Below are 19,813 nucleotides of genomic sequence, written 5' to 3'. Positions count from 1 at the left end.
AACTGTTAATATTTTGTACTATTTGGCCTTATTTTAGAATTCTTATTCCTAATTTTATAGAAAATGAAAGATGAAGTTGCTCAGTAGCTTAAGTCAGTAGTTCTCTAACTAACAAAACTGTGTGTATGCTGGACTGTTAAATAAATATGTTTCGGTAATTACCTTGCATTTTTTATGTAAAACCTTCTTTAATTATGTTTTTTTTTGTGGCTGTACTTAGTTTATTTTTTTTTCCAAGTTGTCAAGATAAAATAATTAAGGGCTTAGGGGGGGGGGGGGGTAAACACCCTTTTTTGGTTGTTGATCTTACTTTATATAGTTTTAACTAAGCTACAAAATGCTTTTTACAGTTTTAAAAAGTTCAAAATAATTTTTGAGATATAGCTGGTCAAAGTTGGAGGCAACAATAGGATCCTTATGGGAGGCGCAAACTAAAATGGCAAAAATAGACTATTTCACTAAAAATCTATCTTTTCCCACGTCTTTTGAGATAACTATCTCAAACTTTTAGGAAATGTTTCTTGATATATTTAGAAAATTCTGTCGGAAAGAATTTTTGAAAAATTTAGAAATTAAAGTTTTATATAAAAAATAAACAAAAAAAACAGTTTTATAATTTTTATTTATAATTTTTATTAAAATTCTGACTATATACACTGACTGTTATAAATAAATTTTGATTTTCTAAGTCAGCTAGTGGGAAGGAAATTTTTAATGTGTACTTATATAATACATTTTACATGTTTAGTAGCTTATTACTTGAAATAATTAGAAACAGGACAGGTCAGTTTTGCACAAAGGGTCACTTTTACACTAATTCACTTTTTCATTAAAGATCACTTTTGCACAGTTGACTTGTTTAAGTCACTGCTGCAATTGTCAGCCGCCTCTCACCAAGCTGGCAGAAGAAACCATTTACCAAACAATGGTAAGGATTAGGGGTAATAATGACAGTAAAAATAAAATATATAAAACTAATACTAATCAGGAAAATATACTTGATCTAGGGTAAGGGTTAGGGGTAACAGTGATAGTAAAAAAACTATGTATAAAAAAAAGTAGTAAAAACCAAATATAAAAAAGATTGAACCCATGCAAAAAAGTCCCTTTGTGCATTTCTGACACTTACCTAAATATACATATAATGCATACATATAATGGTTCAAGTGGTTACATGACAATTCAAATTTGGACAACTCAAATTCCGGTAATTCAAATTCCTGAAAAATATTTAAAATATCAATAATATAAATAGCAAAATATCATAAGTATATCAAAATGTATATTTGTAAAATATAGATAATGCATATGTAGGTCCTATAAATATCTACAAGCAATTTTTTTCTTTTTGCAATACTTTAAATACTTTTAAAGATATTTTAGAATTACTTAAAGTAACTATATTTTTTACTTTATTTAAGCCAATCTCAAAAAATATTTTATATTTTGCTAAAAGAAAAAAATGGCTTGTAAATATTTATAAGACATACATATAATTTTTTTATATTTGACAAATATACATTACTTTTTTAGTTGTGGCTCTTTCAGTTTTTTCTAAGAATTTGAGTTGTTGGAATTTGAATTGTCCAAATTTGAGTCGTGCACCCGGTTCAAGTAACAACCAACAAAATCAGCAAAAGTCTGCAGAGCAAGTCTTTACAAAACTTGTGGTCTGATGATCGAATTGGCATGATCAACCCTTTTGTTAAATTTGAGCCGGTTCAAGTAATTACAGTAATAATTATATTACTTCGTATAAAACTTTTTATTTAAAACATTATAAGTTTGTGTAGTTACTTTGAAGTACTAGAATTGTTTAATAATTTTAATTTTACAGAGTATTTGTATTTACAATGTGCACACAATTTCCATCAAATCTACCGCCTTTGGTCGATGATCTGTGGTTTAATTATGAGGATGACAGAGATTTTGAAACTGAGGTGATTAGTTTTTACTTGATAATTAACTCATACTTTATTATTAAAAAGGTCTAATTAATTTGCAGCAAATTAAAGATAAAATACTAATTTAGTAATTACCACTTAGTGAGGCAAAAGCCAGTTTTTTTAATAGTGATAAGTATGGTGTTTGTTCATGTTTTTTAACATATAAAAAAATTTACAAAAAAGTTTTAAGCATTCTAGGTGCTTTAAAGCATATGATTATTTTTCAACTTGACAATATACTAATATATTAATAACAAAAACTTCTATTGAGATTAAGGGCATAGGGGGGGGGGGGAGTAAACACCCTTTTTTGGTTTTTGATCTTATTTTATATAGTTTTTACTAAGCTACAAGATGCTTTTTACAGATTTTAAAAAGTTCAAAATATTTTTTGAGATATAGCCGGTCAAAGTCGGAGCCAACAATAGGTTCCTTATGAGAGGCGCAATCTAAAACGGCAAATAACTAGAAACCACTAAAAATCTATCTTCTCCTACGTTTTTTGAGATAACTACCTCAAATTTTCAGGAAATGTTCCTTGCAATATTTAGAAAATTCTGTCGGAACAGAATTAAAAAAAATTAAAAAATAAAAATTTTATAACAAAAAAACAAAAAAAAAACTGTTTTTTATGTTTTATTTTATATAAAATTTTTATTTTTCAATTTTTTAAAAATTCCTTGCAATATAATTTTCTAAATATATCAAGGAACATTTCCTGAAAGTTTGAGGTAGTTATCTCAAAAAACATAGCAGAAGATAGATTTTTAGTGAAATAGTCTATTTTTGCTGTTTTAGTTTGTGCCTCCCATAAGGAACCTATTGTTAGCTCCAACTTTGACCGGCTATATCTCAAAACCTGTTTTGAATTTTTTTAATCTGTAAAAAGCATTTTGTAGCTTAGTAAAAACTATATAAAATAAGATAAAAAACCAAAAAAGGGTGTTTACCCCCCCTATGCCCTTAACTGACACTTGAAAAAAATGTGATGTTTAAACTGTGTATTTTGACTACATTTTCATAATTACTAGGGTGCCAAAAATCTGGAATCCTAGAAAAACCTGGATAATTTTTGCAAAATCCTGGAATTTGACAATTTTTGAACTAAGTCTCTAAAAACCTGGAATTTTAAACTATTTATACAATTAAAGTGATAAAATTTTGATAAATTACAAATAATCTTATCATAAGAATAAAAAATGTTTTTAGAATTTATTTTTTTTTAATAAAAAACACACTCAACGTTATTTTAAATGTTGTTATACTATTTAAGGCAAGAGTTTTAAATTTAATTTAATTTTATGCTAAAAACTAACCATTTTTTTTTCCAAAACCTGGAATAAATTCAGAAAACCTGGAGGAAATTAACAAAAAACATTTGGTAACTCTGTAATTATTGTGTCATTATCAAGCTGCATAAATAAAATAAAAAGTAATTGTGAAGTAAAATAAGCTGTGAAGCTGAACTTGTTATTTGAATTAGAAAAAAACATATTACAGATAAAATTTACATATTGTGTGATATTATGGTGTACTAAAACATCAAAAGTAGTTAAAATGTCTGTAAATGTATGTTTATCAGGGTAGCCATAAAACCTGTAAACCTGTTTTTTAGAAATAATAAAAAACCTCTAATTTACTGAATTTTACTGATGTATATGCTATTTAAATTAAATCTTTTTAGTTTTAAGCAAAAATGTTCCACCCTCTGACACTATACCACATCCTGTGGTAACTTGTTCCACATAGTCTTTGCTCTGTGAAAAATGAACCTTGCCACTGTCTGTTGTTAAAAATTTTTACAGTTTATTTTTCTTTTATTTCCTCTTAACTGGTATTTATTATGGGAAAAACTAAAAAAATAACTGAAAAAGGCCTTACATTTGCCATTAATAACTTTATAAACCGTAAATAAGTCAAATTCTCATCTTCTATATTTTTGAGATTTCAACCCAAGTTTAACTAATCTATCATTGTATGATGTATTGGATGTGTTACAACGGCTACATATAAAACGGGTAAAATTTATTTGCACAAACTCAATTTTATTAATGTCTTTTTTTAAACAGGGTGAAAAGATTTGGGTATTGTATTGAAGCTTAGGACCAACGTATACTTTAAGTACAGGGTTGCCACTTTACCTGAAAAAAACCTGGAATTTGACAATTTAGGCAAAAAGAAACCTAGAAGAACCTGGAACTTTGAACAAAAAACCTGGATTTTTTTAAAGTTTGAGTTTTTGTTAATTTTTTTAAAACAGATAAAATTAAAATACTCCAAACCAATACTTCAACGTTTGGGAAAAGACCTAATGACACCTGAAGAAAAAAGTCTTGTAGTTTGCAAGTTTAAATGCTGCTGTGAAAGCAGCTACATTGGTCAAACTTCCCAACACCTCACAACTAGAATAAAGGAATATGTTCCCAAGTGTATCACTTCGTATATCAAAGACAAAAAAGATGAAAAGAATGTAGCAGTCAAAAGTGCAATAAAAAAATCTGCGATAGCGGAACATCTTGTGAATAATCCAAGTTGTGGAAAAAAGTTTGCATTATCTAATTTTAGTGTAATGTGACAATGTTCAAATACATTGGAATTAATTAGACTTGAAGCCATTTTAATACATTTAAACAAACCAAGTTTATGTAAAAAGAATGAATTTGACTACACCTTAGCCTTATTTAGTCAAGACCATTTTGTGTTGAATTTTAAAGTTTTTGTTTATTACATTTACGTTTACTTGATAGATTAGTTAATTAATTTGTAAAACTTTTGTATATATACTCGTTGTGTTTTATTGTATTGTTTCAATTGTAATTTCCCTGAAGAGAATTTGAGGAAATATATTGGAAAGAAAAAAAATTTAGTGTTCTTTTATTTATTAAAAATTATAAAATAAAGTCTGATGTTTAAATTACTAAAAATACTTATGGTTTTTATGACTTATAAATCTGTAGTTTTAGCTAACTTTGTTGTTATGGAAACAATAATGTTTTAACATTAACTTTTTGTTGACATTGTTAGTGAGTGGAAGTCATTAGGAACGAAATAAAAACTTTTTTTTTATTGTAGTAGTAACTTATTCATACCTCATTAAAATTTTTCTATCACTTTTTTCGTTAAAATCAATTGTTTTTTACAGAAGTTAAATAATTTATTAAGGGATAGAACTTAAGTTTTACTTTGAAAATTGTTATGAAAGAAAAGTGTCAATAGATACAAGTAGAAATCAAAGAAAATTCTGCGTACTTGTTAAATTTTATTTCTGTTCTAGCACTTACTTCTAGGACTTAGTTCTTGTTTAAAAAAGTATAATATTTCAACAAATTATTGCAACTTTAAAAATATCAAATAATCATTTAATTAAATAGTTTAACAAGAATTAATAAAAGATAACACATTCAAACTAAGAAAATATTTAGGTATACTTTTAGCTATTTGTATTAAACCAACATAACAGCTTTTGAACAACCATCTTAGAAGAATTTAGTACAGGTTCCAGCATAATAAAATAAATTGCAACACTTACAGTAACTTTGAAGTGATTTATATCTATTAAACAGCAGTTTTTTTAACTAAATAATAACTTTCTACTAAAAATTATCAAAAAAGGTGTGGTTTTAAAAACCTGGAAGAAATTTGGAAAACCTGGAAAAATTTGGAGAAAACAAGGCAACCCTGTAAATAGTTTTGGTATAATAGTAGCTGAATTAGTTTTAAAACTTTTTGATATTTGATAGGATGAAACTTGTGCAACATTACATAAATAATTTATGTGTTCATTCTATTTTAAATTTTTAGAGATATATACTCCTAAATCCTTAAAAGCTTTAACTGTTGGTATCTTAGAGTTATTGATTAATAGGTCAATTGGGTCAAACGGTTTATTATTTTTTTTTTGAATTTAGATTTGTTAGGATTTAAATCAAATTTTCTTCTTTTTAGCTTTTTGTAGATATTATCTACAGTAAATTGTATAGAGATATTTCACTCACTAAAATTTTTTTTTTTTGAATTAATATCCTTAATGTAATTTAAAAAAAAGAAGGGGACCAATTACACCACCTTGTGGTACTCCACTGTATATTGATAAAGGGTCTGACAGCGTATCATTATAACCACTCTTTGTGATTTCCCAATTAAATAATTTTTGAACCACTTCACCAAGGATTAATGTAGTTCATACTCACTCAATATTTTAAAAAATCGTTTGTGTGATACTGAATCGAAAGCTTTTTTAATATTGGTGTAAACTACTTTAATATATTCGTTTTTGAGATAAGGAACTATCCATGAATGTAAGCATATTAATAATTGAATGTTTGACAAGCGGTTAGGGACAAAACCAAGTTGTTTATAAGATAGTAAATTATAGTCAAAAAGGTGATTTAGAATTTTTATAGATATAATGTGTTCAAAAATTGGAGAAAAGTCACTAGTTAAAGATATTAGCCTATAGTTTATTTCGTTGCGTTTGTTACCTTTCTTATGGACTGCAACAATAATTATTGCAATTTATAAAATATTATTTAATTAAATGGCTTGATAGTTATTAATAGAAAAATAACAATTTAAACCATCAACAATTAAGTAGATTGTATGGCTATTATCAAGATTATAAAAGCTTTTGAACAACCTTATAAGAAAAAGTTTAAAGAAATTGATTCCAAATGTTAGCACAGGTTACAATAGAATAAATCAAAGATAAAATAGTTATACAGTATTGTTAAAGTAGTTTAAATCTGTCAAAAAATATTTTTTATAACTTAAAATTAACTAACTAATAAAAATGATCAAAAAAACTTTATAACTTCAAAAACCAGAATTTTTTTTTTAAACCTCGATAATATTTGCAAAAAAAAATTGGCAGCCTTGGTCTATTTATATAAGCTTTCATTTAAGATAATATAAATGTAAGATAAAATAAGACACTTTATTACAATTTAAGTCAAAAAATCAAGAGTATGAGATCTTTGAGTGTCAGACCTGTTTTTTTGGGGTTCAAACCATGAAAATTAAAATTCTCAATTTTTTAGAATCTTTTTAATGAAGCAAAAACAGATTAAAATCAACCAGTCCATGTATGCAGAAAATTTTAGAACACAGGTAATAGATAAAGTATATTTTTTTACTTTTAATTTCTGACAGGTGTACGCTTACGAGAAGTACAATGAGACGTTCACCACGTCGCTGGTGAGAAAGGATGAAGATCTGGAGGTGATAGGGGTGAGCAAGAAGGACTCGCAGCAGTCCAACTCGCACCAGACCCAACTCATGCAGCTTCCCAACCAGCCCGCGTTTTTCAACCAGCAGGACGGTAACCAGTCCGCTTTACCCCCCACTCAACCCTCCCCAGTTCAACAAGGTCAGTTTGTTGTTGACCTGCTTGCTTTGAAGACCCAAGCTCAAAATTGTTACTTTTTAAAGAGTTGTCACAAACTCAGGGTAACCAGGTTATTTGAAAACTTATAAGAATCTCACAGTGACTCTGGGTATTACAAATTAAAAAATAAACTCAGGATCACTCGCTTTTTTTTCTAGAATTTGAATGAGACAATAAGGTTGGTTTGTTGTTGAGACTCAATTTAAAGACAAAGTTCAAGTTTGTTACATTTTTGTTTAATTACCAAGTTTCAATAGGATAAACTGAATTTAAAATTATTAAAATAGTTAAATAATATTTAAGCAACGGCTTTTATGTATGGTTTTAACTTTATTATTCATATGTTAAAGTCTGATTGATATCTTTTGTAATTGCTGAAAAAACAGACAAAAACCATTAAAAATTTATTTAACTATTCAAAAATACACAAATGTACAGTTAGGTTAATAAATAAGTTTGTACTACATCGTGTCTATTATAAAAAAATAATTTTGATGTTTGACTTTTACTAAACAATTAAAAGTACACATATCAGAGTATCAACAAAATGAAAAAATCTTAAAATTTGAAAACGCTTACATTTTAATAAGTATGAGTACTAATATTAAATGCTCTCGATCAAGTTTTAATTTACTTACAGTTTATCAATAATAAGTTTTTTTATGCTTCCATAATTCAGATGTTCTACGATGCAGTTTGTATCTGATTGGACAATTAGAAGGGCTTCTCTTACAAACATAATCTGCATGTTTTTTTTCTCATTTTTCGAGATAAATTGTTGCGTTTTACTTATCCTTAATTTTGTGTGCAAGTTTTTAAGGTTCAGTTTATATTGAAAGTAATTTTGTTCTTCTTTTTGATTTTTATTGTGGTCTTATGAGTTGCTATGTGTTTTTTTATTTGGTTGATGCTTAGTCCTATATACGCTTTTGTTTTGTTTTCTGATTTGACTTTTGCTTGATAAATTAAGTTTTCTGCACTGCCATTTTTACTTTCAGGGGGAATGTTAACCTGTGACTGCAATTGCAAGACTTATCTTTAGTATCTTCTTTTTTGTCACCTTCGCTTTTTTGTTATGATTTTATGATTTTTTCAGTGCGTGGTATACAGCTGTAACATCTGGCACAGTTATTTCTTCTTATTTAGGTATTTTTTAACTTGCTACTCTTTTCAATATGTTTATTGTCAATTTTTGAAACTTTTGATAATGTTTTTTTGTCACATATGTCCAAAAGCTTTTAATTTAAAGATTTAGTAAAATTGTAAACTGTACAAGCAACCCATTACTTTCAACGCAACTTTATAATTGAAAACAAACAGTTAACTGACGGTAACAATCCATTCATCATAATGCAATATAATTTTATAGTACTTAAAAAAAAATGTTTATTGCGACACACTTCCATACAGAAGTGGCCGACGCGACGGACGAGGAGGACGAATCGATGGAACTGACGGCAGGCGAGATGGATGTGACCCAGCAGCAGGGAGGCGACACAACTCAGCCCCGGCAAGGCGACACTCTTCCTCCCACCAACCAAGATGACACTCTTGACGGCATGCTCGACGATTCGCAGTGACGTAACAATGTACAGTGAGTTTTGAACGAAGGAGTCGGGTGTCGTTTTGGTTTTCTGTTTGCAAAATGTTTGTTTTTTTAAGTGTGTTAAACATTTTGATATTGTTAAGATTAACATGTTGTTTAGAAATATTTGTGTTTTTCAAATTTGTTCCTGAAGTTTTAGAGTAAAACTTTATACATTTAAAAGATATAATTTTGAGGTAGTAAAAGTAAAAGATATTATTGAATGTAGTAAAATGTTCAACTTATATCGTACAAATTTTGTATAAATTTATGCATTAACGTTATTAACTTCCTGCTTTTAAAAAGTAAAGAAAATAGAAGCTGAAGATCTTTTGACAAAGCTTGATAAAGTCTATCATAAGAAAATTTTATAAGTTTGAGTAACAACAAAGTTAATTGCTATTTTTGATTATCTTTTCAGTTTTATAATTTTATAAACTTTTATAGATTACTTAATTTGTACTTTTGAATTCTTTCAAAGGGTTCATTATAATTTGATAAAGATGTTCTTATTTATATTTTTCTTATTTTTTTGTTTAAAAAGTATGAAAATCCACTTTACCACATGTGTTCGTGTCGTTTATTACATGTTTGAAATACTTATTGAAAAAAAATTGTTTTACTGAAGTTTTTAAACTTAATAAAGGTTTTAATTTTTAAGTAAATAACCAAAAAAATTTAAAACTTAACAAAGATTTTGCCCATGTCAAAACTTTTTTAGTTTTCCTTTCTTAATTGAAAAGTTCAGTTGCTATACGTTCTCTTATTCATCGCAAAACAATTTTATAATATTTAAACTTGTTGTTTTTAAATCTTAGAATAGTAGGTTCAGATTGAAAGCTAAGTTTTTAAATTTGAGCCATTCTTATATTTTGTATCATACATTTAAACTTTTTTACTAAACATGAAATTAACTCTATTGATGCCAAGTAACTAATAAAAGTTTAAGTAGTGTTCTTACCAAATCTTTTAGTATCTTTGAAAAAATATCTCAATACTAATTTTGAAGTTTTAAATTTTTAAACATAGTCTAATTTTTAAGTCATCTTTCTAAAAGTACTTTTTATTGAGATTGATAGAACAATAAGAAGAATAAAACATGTTTATTAAAAACAGTTATTTTCTTAACCTAGAAAATACCGTAAGCATATTGATTTTAAGACTAAGTTTTTATAACTTGAAAATAAATAAAGTGCAAAATTAACATTTTCATTAGCTAGACTCAAAATGAAGATAATTGTTAAGAAAAAAGGTTTACTATTTTCAAAATTTAAAAGAAGCTACCAACATATAAAGCAAATATAGGAAACTTGAAAAAAAAAGTACAAGTCATGGTGTTTAACATATACGCCTAACTTTTTTTGGCCTAACTTTATAGGCCAACACAGGGTTTTCCAGATGGGTTGGTCTACTAATTGATACATACTAATTTCTTATTATAAACTAGTGATTCCCCAAAGTGTAATTAGGGTTCCCCTGTTCCTTGATATCCCTAGAGTTCTCTGAAAATAGCTAGATTTCCACTGACAAAATTGAAAAATTGGTTAAGTCTATTTGATTTCCCTAAATTTTATGGTTAGTGCTCAAAATTTTGTGATAATGAATCACATATTTTGTTTTCTTTCGTTAATAAATTTTATTTTAAGTTTTCAAGTAATTATTTTAAATTTTGTAAGTACGTAGTTGATTTTTATTTTTGATTGTTTATTTATAAATTCAATTCTTTATTTTATGATGTTGCTAATTAAATTGTACTGAATAATGATGAACAATTTAAAAAAGACTCCTTTTAAAGAGTATAATATAATTTTTTTTTGTACATATACCTGTCTTGTATTGAATTAGTTTTTATTAAAAACCTATATTAATTTTTCAGCCATGTTTTTTATGCGAAGTTTAACATCTTTTAAATAAAACAAAGTAGAAAATATATTACTTACTATAATTAAAATAATTGTTTTTAATTTTTTTGAAACAGTAAGATATATTTCTACTTAAAGAAGAATTATATATTTTTGTAATAGAATAACTACCATATATTTTTTTTTAATTTGTATTAATTGTTTACACTTATAAGATGTAAGTAATATTAGTTTTTAACATATATTTTAAGTTTGGTCATAAATAGTTTTTTATACCAAAAGTATTCTTATTCTAATTCTTTAGTAGTAATTACTTTGAGTCTAGAGAAGTTTTTTTTTTTGAATATTAAGTCCGAGTTTTATAAGTTACAATATTAGTTGCCGATTTTTTTAAAGTATAATTTATGCAGTAACAATTTAAAAAGATAACTTAATAGCAAATTAAGAAACTATTAGTTCATTTAATAAAAAAAATTGTAAGTGAATTTTTAATAAGCGTTTAACTTATCTTTATTGTAAATTTAAATATTTTATTTCTAAATTAAAACTATAAAGTTATTAGATTGTTGTGAAATCGTTAATATACTGTAGACTTATTATTAAAAATGTTATTGTTTGTTATTTTACCTTAGTTAACATGGTTTAATTCGTACTTTTTTAATCTAAAAAAGATGTGTTAAGTTAGAGTCAATAGAAAAAAACTTCATTAAATACTTTTAGATATTTTAGAATTTATATATTTTTTTACAGCTAGTTTTAGATTTTTATATTCAGCTATTCTCCAAGAGCTTATTCTGCTTTAGAAATTCTCCCTCCATAAAATATTTTAGTTGTTAAACGGTTACAGATCACCCTTACAAAATTATTAATACTTTGATCTTTGAGAATATACTTTAATTTTCAGGAAAAATTCTAAGACTTTTTAATTAGTTCAATCATTTAAATTTCGGTCTTTCGGATTAAATTAGATTCTACTTGTTTTTACAATGACAAGGATACATTAGCAAAAGGCTCATAAGATCTTTAAGGGTAAAATCGACAGGAAATGAAATAAATAAAACAGTTTTTGTGATATTCATAAACTAATTTCACATTTGGTTTCTGTTGTAGTTAATACTTTGTTTATTGTTATTTACATTTACTTATATCAATCAATACCTTTATCATGAGAATATTTATTCTTAGAAAATAATGCTGAAGTGTTTTGTTATGCCAGTAGTGCTTTAAACACAGATGTCTTAAATTTATTATTAGTATTTTTTAGTTTATATATATTGAATACCAATGACTTCATTAATATATAACAAGAACATTTTTCGGAAGTTTATAAGAAACTAAGTACTAAATTAAACTAAACACTACTACGTTTTGAAAATTAAAGGTATTTTAAATTTATCTTTTTATTAATTTTTATTATTATTACACTTTATCAATTTATTAAGGCCCTTTACTTTTAAAAAACTGTCGAACCTCCCTTAGATAAAAATATTGTTGTATCTTATTTTCATTTCTTTTTAAACACTAATAAACTTAATAAAAGTTATATTACCATCACCATAAAATAAACAAATTGAACTTAAATTATAACTTAAACTAAAAAATAGTTATTTCGAAAAGTGATGAAGATAAGAAGTTTGATTTTAAGTTGTATTTTCTTATCTACTTATATCTACTGTATCTACTTATGATTCAAACTGAATGTGTTTAAGATATGAAATTATTAAGTTAGTTAACAACTATTTAAAAATTACAACTAGTATAACGTTTTTACACGTTTTAAACTCAATTTAAACATCTTTTAAACAATTAAATATGTGCTTTTAATGTATTTTTATCAAAACATTTTGTATTCTAGTTTAACACAGTAAAAAATACCTCAGTAAGTTAATTTATTTACAAAAATCTAAATTTTTGTTTACCATCGTATAAATTATTTCCAGAACCATAACTACTAGTTTTAATAGTTTTTATTATTAAATTAGTTGTTTGTTGTTATATTTAAGAGTTTTAAAACTTAACTTAACTTTTTTAGGCTTCATATAATTATATTGAGTGTAACTAATGTAACTAATATCTCGACAAAAGTATAAACATGGTATTTAAACATATTATCACACTTGTTTTTCATTTTATATGCTTGTACACTAATTATTTGTAAATCTTAAGGTGTATAAAAAATAGCGTAATTAAAAAATAAAATTTAGATTCGTTATGATTAAGAGTAAAAATATATTTAAATCTTTTAGAGTGTTAGATAAAATTACATAAACTAAACAAACTGGTTAAAAACGTAAAAAGAGAGAAAAAAAATTATGTTTGTTTTGCTTCAGTCTGTTTTTGTTCAGTTTTTGATATCAAATGTATGTTGAGTTTATTACTCTAAAAACTAAAGAACATTTTTACGAAAATGCAGAAAGTATAAAACTACTTTTTGAGAAGTTTTTTCTTGATTTTTTATGTTATTGCTTATACATTTATAATAGAGTTTTGAAAATAAATAGGGTTTTATTTACTACTTAATATACTGTTGCTTTTTAATTTAAAGTACGCTGTTATAAGGTGAAAATATAAACATCTTGCTGACTGAGTTGTATATACTACAACCTATATTTTTTTATTTAAACCATTTTTTTTTGTAACTGTTAGAAAAATAAACGAAGCGTTTTGTGTTGATAGTAAAAAGTTCTATGCATTTATAAAGTAAACAAACAATTATGCAACGCTTGTTTACATTTCAGCTTTAAACGACTACCACAGTATATTTTTTGAAACAACAACAAAATAGTTCTAAAACAACAAGCATTTAGGTTTTTTTTCTAATATGAGTTATTCGGATGTAAAAGCAAGCGAAAACCTCTTGTTATTTATTCACGACAAAAAACGACTTCAAAAAGAAAGTGATGACCCAATCAAAGCAGTTGTGTATTTTTCCTCCGACGAAACTTTTCAACCTGACAAGATGTGTTGGTTTGTGAATTCAACTGTCACTTTGTGCTCCAGTCTTGCTTCGTTGGTCGGATCTGAAGCCAAAAGCATGACTTTAGACCACCATAAGCTTGCTGTGTACCAAGTTTCAAGTGTGACTGTTTGTATTGGGTGCAACATATCATCCAGTTTGGAAGTGAGGCTTCAAGAACTGTTACAAAGTTTTATTAGTTTTGTACGTTTCAAGTTTTTTTCTGTTGAAAACATGATTGAAGAAACAAAAAATGATGTAAAACAAAGTTTTGATATGCACGAAGCAGTAAAGTTTATTAAAAACTTTGATCATATTACTTCTACAAGCACTGTTTTTCTAAAAACAAAGTTACTTTTAGAACACATTTTAACAATAAATGGAGATTTTGGATGTATTTTGCTGAAAAATCAAAAAGTTCTTAACTCAACATTTACGAAAGAATTAACAATTCTTCTTGCTCTAATAAAAGTAACATCCGATATTGACTCTCTTGTAAGCAGCTTAGATGCTTTTTTAAATGAAAAATGGTTTAAGTTGTACTATAGTTTGTATTTAAGTAGAATAAAAGTTATAAAAAACAACAAATTGTCTGAATATTTACAAATTAAAATGTCTTCAGCTAAAACAAAACCAGATTCTGACAGTATTTCAGTAAAAATTGCAACTATAATCAAGAAAAGTTACACGTTGCTAATTTTAAGAAATACTTTTAAAATACATGATGAAACTGATGAAAATATGGACCAAATCGGAAAATATTTCAATTTGTACATTGAAAACAATTTTGAGTAAAAGAACAAAATAAATAATTTTTTTAACACAGTTTTGATGACTACTTTATATGTTTTTTAGGATAGTATGATTTTGAACTTGTTTACTTTTGTTTCATGCAGCACGCAATAACCTAAAAAAGCAAACAAATATTCAAACATTTGATGTACGGTTAAACTAAAAATAAAAATATCTTATGTGTAGTTATAGTTTCGTAAAACATTGTGTTAATTACCGAAACTTTATAAGTCTTCAAATGTAAAAATTTAGTTTGTTTTGTAATACTTAAGTTTCTGAAGCAGTAATACTTTTAGTCGTTTATTTCAATTAAAAAATAAAACTTTTCAGTGTTAATATAAACATTTTAAACCTTTACATTAGTAAGCAAAAAAACATAAACTTTGATACCAAGAAGTATTAAAACTTTTTTAACTCTAAAATGACTATATGGTTTTAAACAGAAACTTTGTTTGGTTAATAAAAGTTCATTTTATCAGTTACTTTGTACAGTAACTCTTTGTATGATAATAAGACCAGCTTTAAATTTTAAGAAAATTCTTCGAGGTACATGTTATTGTAAAATAAGTTTTACTGCAACTAAGGTGTATCCAAATTTATCTGTTTGGCTATATTTTAAGCAATGGACAAATTTAAAGTTATGAAATTAGTATATAGATATTGATATGTTTTTGTGTTTTATACATATTTACAGATGTAAAGCTTAACTTTTTATTATCTTTTTTTTTCAAAAACAAAATGTTTGTAAACGATTTTAGGAGATTAAGTGATATTGTTTAATATTTTTTCAAACTAGTATTTTCAAAATTTAAACTAAATTAATGGCAAAAACACCTGTTAGACAAATAACTCAAACATTATTAGTTTTTGTTTATATTAAGTATTTTTGACAAGTACCAATGGAAATATTTGATTTATAATAGCTTTAATCTATATTTTTTCATTATATGATAAAAAAGTATGATTATAAGACCAGCTTAAAATTTAAGAGAAAATTCTTCTAGGTACTTCAAATTGTTAAGTAGATTTACTGTTTATAGGGTGTTTTTACATTTTTTAGTTTTGCTAGATTTCAAATAGTAGACTGCTTCTTTTTTCTAGAATAAATGTATGGACTTTGATATGTTTTTATTGTTTATATTTTTTATGATTTTACTGTTATAAAGCTTTATTTTTAATTAGTTTATGCTAAACTTTTAATAGACTTTTTTTATAAGTAACTTAATATGATAACTCTTATAAGTAACTTAATAATAATACTGTCCTGGACAAGACGTTAGAAGGCATCCGTGGTGTGCGACTCGATAACCGTAAGGTTTTTTCGTGCATCAGGTCCTAAAACCAAACATTTTGAGCGCTTTTTTGTCGTTCAATAAATTATATAATTCTAGTACGTGAAAAAATACTTAAATTGGCTTTAAAATATAAACTTTGTACTAGTGGATTACTTTACATTTAAACATTTTCTTTATCCTATACGCAAAATGCATTCAAAAAGTTTACTCGAAATGATTTTAACTATTATAATTTTTTTCTTTAAGTTCGTACAAAAGATTTTGTTATTTCAGTAATATATACTAATAAGATTAAGTTACAAGTTTTTAGTTCATAAATTGTTTTATAAAACTGTAAAGTAATATTTTTATTAAGTACACTAACACTAAATGTCGTTTTTTGGTCATTGAAAATTTGTTGAAAAATATAAATTTTAGTGCTCAATGGTTAACAACTATGTTTAATAAATAAGTTACTCTAATAATAATAATAAAAAGTTTGCTTTTATTCACTATTGATTTTACTATTTAAACAAACTTTTACTACAAAATAGCTATACATTTTTATAACCAATCGTATAGTTTACTTTTTTTAAATCAAAAGTGTTTATTACTTAAATTTTAAGACTGAATTTACAAAGACAGCTAAAATTGTGAACTAAAGAATGACTTTTGTTGATAAGACCGTTTAATTTAATTAAGTATTTTTATTATGTTTTCACAACTTTCCTACTATTTTACATATTCAAATCAACTTTTTTAAAAGAATTCATTAATTTTATAATGATTTTGTTTGAAAACTATTTTTCAGGTTAAGTTAATTAATTTAGAATTAAGAAGATTTACATATGAGCAAACATTTTTTAGTTAAAAATGCAAACCTAACCAGCAGTGCAAACTCAAAATTTGTAGAATTAAATGAGTGTTCTAATTCAAGAAATGCGAATCCAGTGGGCAGACTCTCGGATTTAGAAATAATAAAATACTTTTATGAATATTTAATTTTTACAAGTAACTTTTTAACCACCTAAAAAACAATATCGGAGTTTGTTCTGATCGGTTGCAAAAATGTCTTTCAGTAACATTAAAGTTTATTGAACGTTAAAAAAAGCGCTCAAAAAGTTTGGTCTAGGTACTTAATATAACAAAATATAATACATAATGATTATAATAATAATAACAATAAATAATAAAAATAGGAATAATGGTGACAATAATAATAATAATAATAATAAAAATAATGATAATAACAACAATACTAATAATGATATTAACAATAGAATATGAAAAAAAGTAACAATAATAATAAATTTAATAAACATAATAATAATAACAATAATGATAACAATAATAACGATAGTAATAACAATCTAAATATAATTAAAAAAATATTTTACTGCAAAATAAAAGTTACTTATGGCTTTTGTCACCATACAAGGGAACGTTTTCAAAGAAATGCTCGAATACATTTGTTCACAACAACGGAGTCCACGATAGTCACATCACGGTTGTCAGAAACATTAGAGAGTCAGGAATTATCACAGTATAGTTGTCAGCATTCTTATAGAGTCTACAAATGTTACATAACAAATATCTGCAACATTAGGAAGTCTACAACTTTAAACTCACAGCTGTCCGCAACAACTTTCTGCTATCACAAAACAGTGTGTCCAAAACTACAAAGTCTACAACTAGGACATTACTGGGTATGCTACATTACAGAGTTACACTTTAGCACATACTGACACTTTAGCACGGCGTTACTTTAGCACAGAGTGACACTTTGGCACGGGGTGACACTTTAGCACAGAATGACACTTTAGTACGGAGTGAAAATTTAGCACGTTCAATACTTTTAAGTGATTAAAACAAAAATTGATTAAGAATATATCTAATAAAATTTAAAAAATTAACTTTATATAGTCAGCATCCTGTTGATTACGCATTTTAAGCACTTTAAAGTGTGAATTCAAAGGGAAGTATATCTACCAAAGTTATTTTTAATTGAAATTATAGTTAAGTAAGGAGTAAATTGTAAGACAAAGCTTGGCAGCCTTTTTAAGTAAATTACGAATTATACTTAGAAAAATCATTCGTATCGTAGCAATAAGTTAGAAAACATCTTTAGTAGGCTATATTATTTGAGAAGACCTATAATTAATAATAAAAATAAGTACTAGAATACAAGAAGTTGGTAAATTAAATGGTAGTTGACCTGTTATATACTTAATTAAATGTTCTTAAACTTTATACTATATAATTCACATAATAAAATACTAATATTTTACTAACAAACTATTTAAAAATTTTGCTTGGCTGACAAGGTTGTAATAAACACTCTAATTGTGTAAAACACCAGTTTAAACTTTATTAGATGAACGAACACAAACAAAATTTACTTACGAAGTTATTGTTTTTGATAAAATTCGAAACAAGGTGAAACAGCTGCTTGTCCGCTTGCTGGAATCTTTTTGTTTTAGAATCATTCCAGAACTGTGACTACTTCTCCAGAAACGTTGGCAGTTAGAGTTTCTAATCTGTCGATAACTTTTTTTGTTGGTAGAAATGCCAATGATAGAATCATTTTCGCATCTTTAGCAAAGTTAGAATCTGAATGACCTAAAAAATATACAAACTAGTTATAGGTATATATAATATAAGTAAACGGCATAAATATTCCTTTAATGACAGCAAATACAAATCTAAAACTACTCTTTTGAAATATATGTGGAACTTAAAAGATATAAATTTCAGAAATTAATTAATTTAGAAAAAACGTTAATGTAAAACTTTGTGTGCCTATTTTAAAAGTGATAAACTTAATGACGAATCAACTCAAAAATTATAGCTTAATATATGCGCTTATATTTTATGTTAATATTTATTAGTAGAATGACTAATAAACTGTCCTATTTATATAAATTTAAAAAATTTATTAAAAAAAATACTGAAATGTTTTAATAATAATCTGTTATAGACAAAACACTTCTTGTTTTAGTAAAGTAAACTAAGTAAATAGTAACCTTGATTGTAGACCGGACCTTTGCAATTTTCTTAGAACATTTTGACCAAGATGAAAGAAGTACCCTCTATCAGTCTAACACTACAGCTTGGGAGCTCGTTCTGAAATAAAAAAAAACTGATAGCTAAACTGTTTACGATAAGCTTTATACTTAATACTACTTACTTTTACGGCATTTATTAATGGGAGCTCAAAATCGTAGGAAGGCGGCCGATGGCTAAATACCGTGAATAATGTTTTTGAAAATTTTTAAACTAGTTAATAAAAATAATAACTTTATACATTTTCAGTCTTTAATTAAAGTTTATATGTATATGTATAATGACTGCATATAAAACAATAAACTTAACTAGAGAATCCTAAATTGGTGTATAACTCTATCAAAACTATTACAGAACTAAATTAATTACTTTAAAATTAAACGACAACCAAATACATGGTTGTTGTTACATTTTAACTAGCATTATAAGTCATTAATTTAAGCATCTATAAAAATTAAAAAATATAAAATGTTTAAGTGATAAATAACAACTTCATATTGAGACGATTCTTTTTTTTTAGACATTAAAAACCTTCAACTATCAATCAGATCAAAATTTTTACCACCATACTACTAAACTAAGATTATAGCCACATAAAACTAAAGTAAACTTAGAAAATTTTTATGAATAATAACTAAAATTCAATATAAAGCTCTATTTACAATGATTATCTATATAGCTATCGTACTTTAAAACAACCTATTCAAGAATCATTTATAAAAACAGTAAAAGAAAATACAAACTTATTTTTTCTTGGTTTTAAAGGAGATTATTTATATATAAAATTCTTAAATATACAGAATAGTAAACTAAATAAGAGCATCATAAATTGTCGTAGAACTATATATTCGAAACTTAAAAGCAATAAGAATTATTCAATATGTTATGACAAAAACATTTTCAAAACTAATTGCGGACAAAAGACTATTTAGAATTGTACTCAGTTATTGTC

At 25.7% G+C, this 19,813-nt stretch overlaps 1 protein-coding gene across 1 annotated transcript; it reads left to right on the top strand.

Annotated features, from left to right (window-relative positions):
* Positions 1–1,841: 1,841 nt before the first annotated feature.
* LOC145832013 (uncharacterized) lies at positions 1,842–9,106 on the top strand. Its single transcript, XM_082939379.1, has 3 exons — positions 1,842–1,940; positions 7,095–7,311; positions 8,740–9,106. The coding sequence occupies exons 1-3, from the start codon at positions 1,854–1,856 to the stop codon at positions 8,907–8,909; spliced, it is 474 nt and encodes a 157-aa protein (XP_082795505.1). The 5' UTR covers positions 1,842–1,853; the 3' UTR covers positions 8,910–9,106.
* The last annotated feature ends 10,707 nt before the right edge of the window (positions 9,107–19,813 follow it).

The sequence above is a fragment of the Thalia democratica genome, chromosome 3 (genome assembly GCF_965202585.1).
Source record: "Thalia democratica chromosome 3, ktThaDemo2.hap1.1, whole genome shotgun sequence".
Taxonomy (NCBI): Eukaryota; Metazoa; Chordata; class Thaliacea; order Salpida; family Salpidae; genus Thalia; species Thalia democratica.
Note: the sequence above shows the minus strand (reverse complement) of the source record. Positions and strands in the feature narration are given on the sequence as shown.

Bases quoted from the DNA above. Each gene is read 5' to 3' on its own strand.
- LOC145832013 (XM_082939379.1), top strand. From the start codon at position 1,854: ATGTGCACACAATTTCCATCAAATCTACCGCCTTTGGTCGATGATCTG. The intron at 1,941-7,094 runs GTGATTAGTTTT...AATTTCTGACAG, and splicing joins ACAGAGATTTTGAAACTGAG to GTGTACGCTTACGAGAAGTA. The intron at 7,312-8,739 runs GTCAGTTTGTTG...ACTTCCATACAG, and splicing joins ACCCTCCCCAGTTCAACAAG to AAGTGGCCGACGCGACGGAC.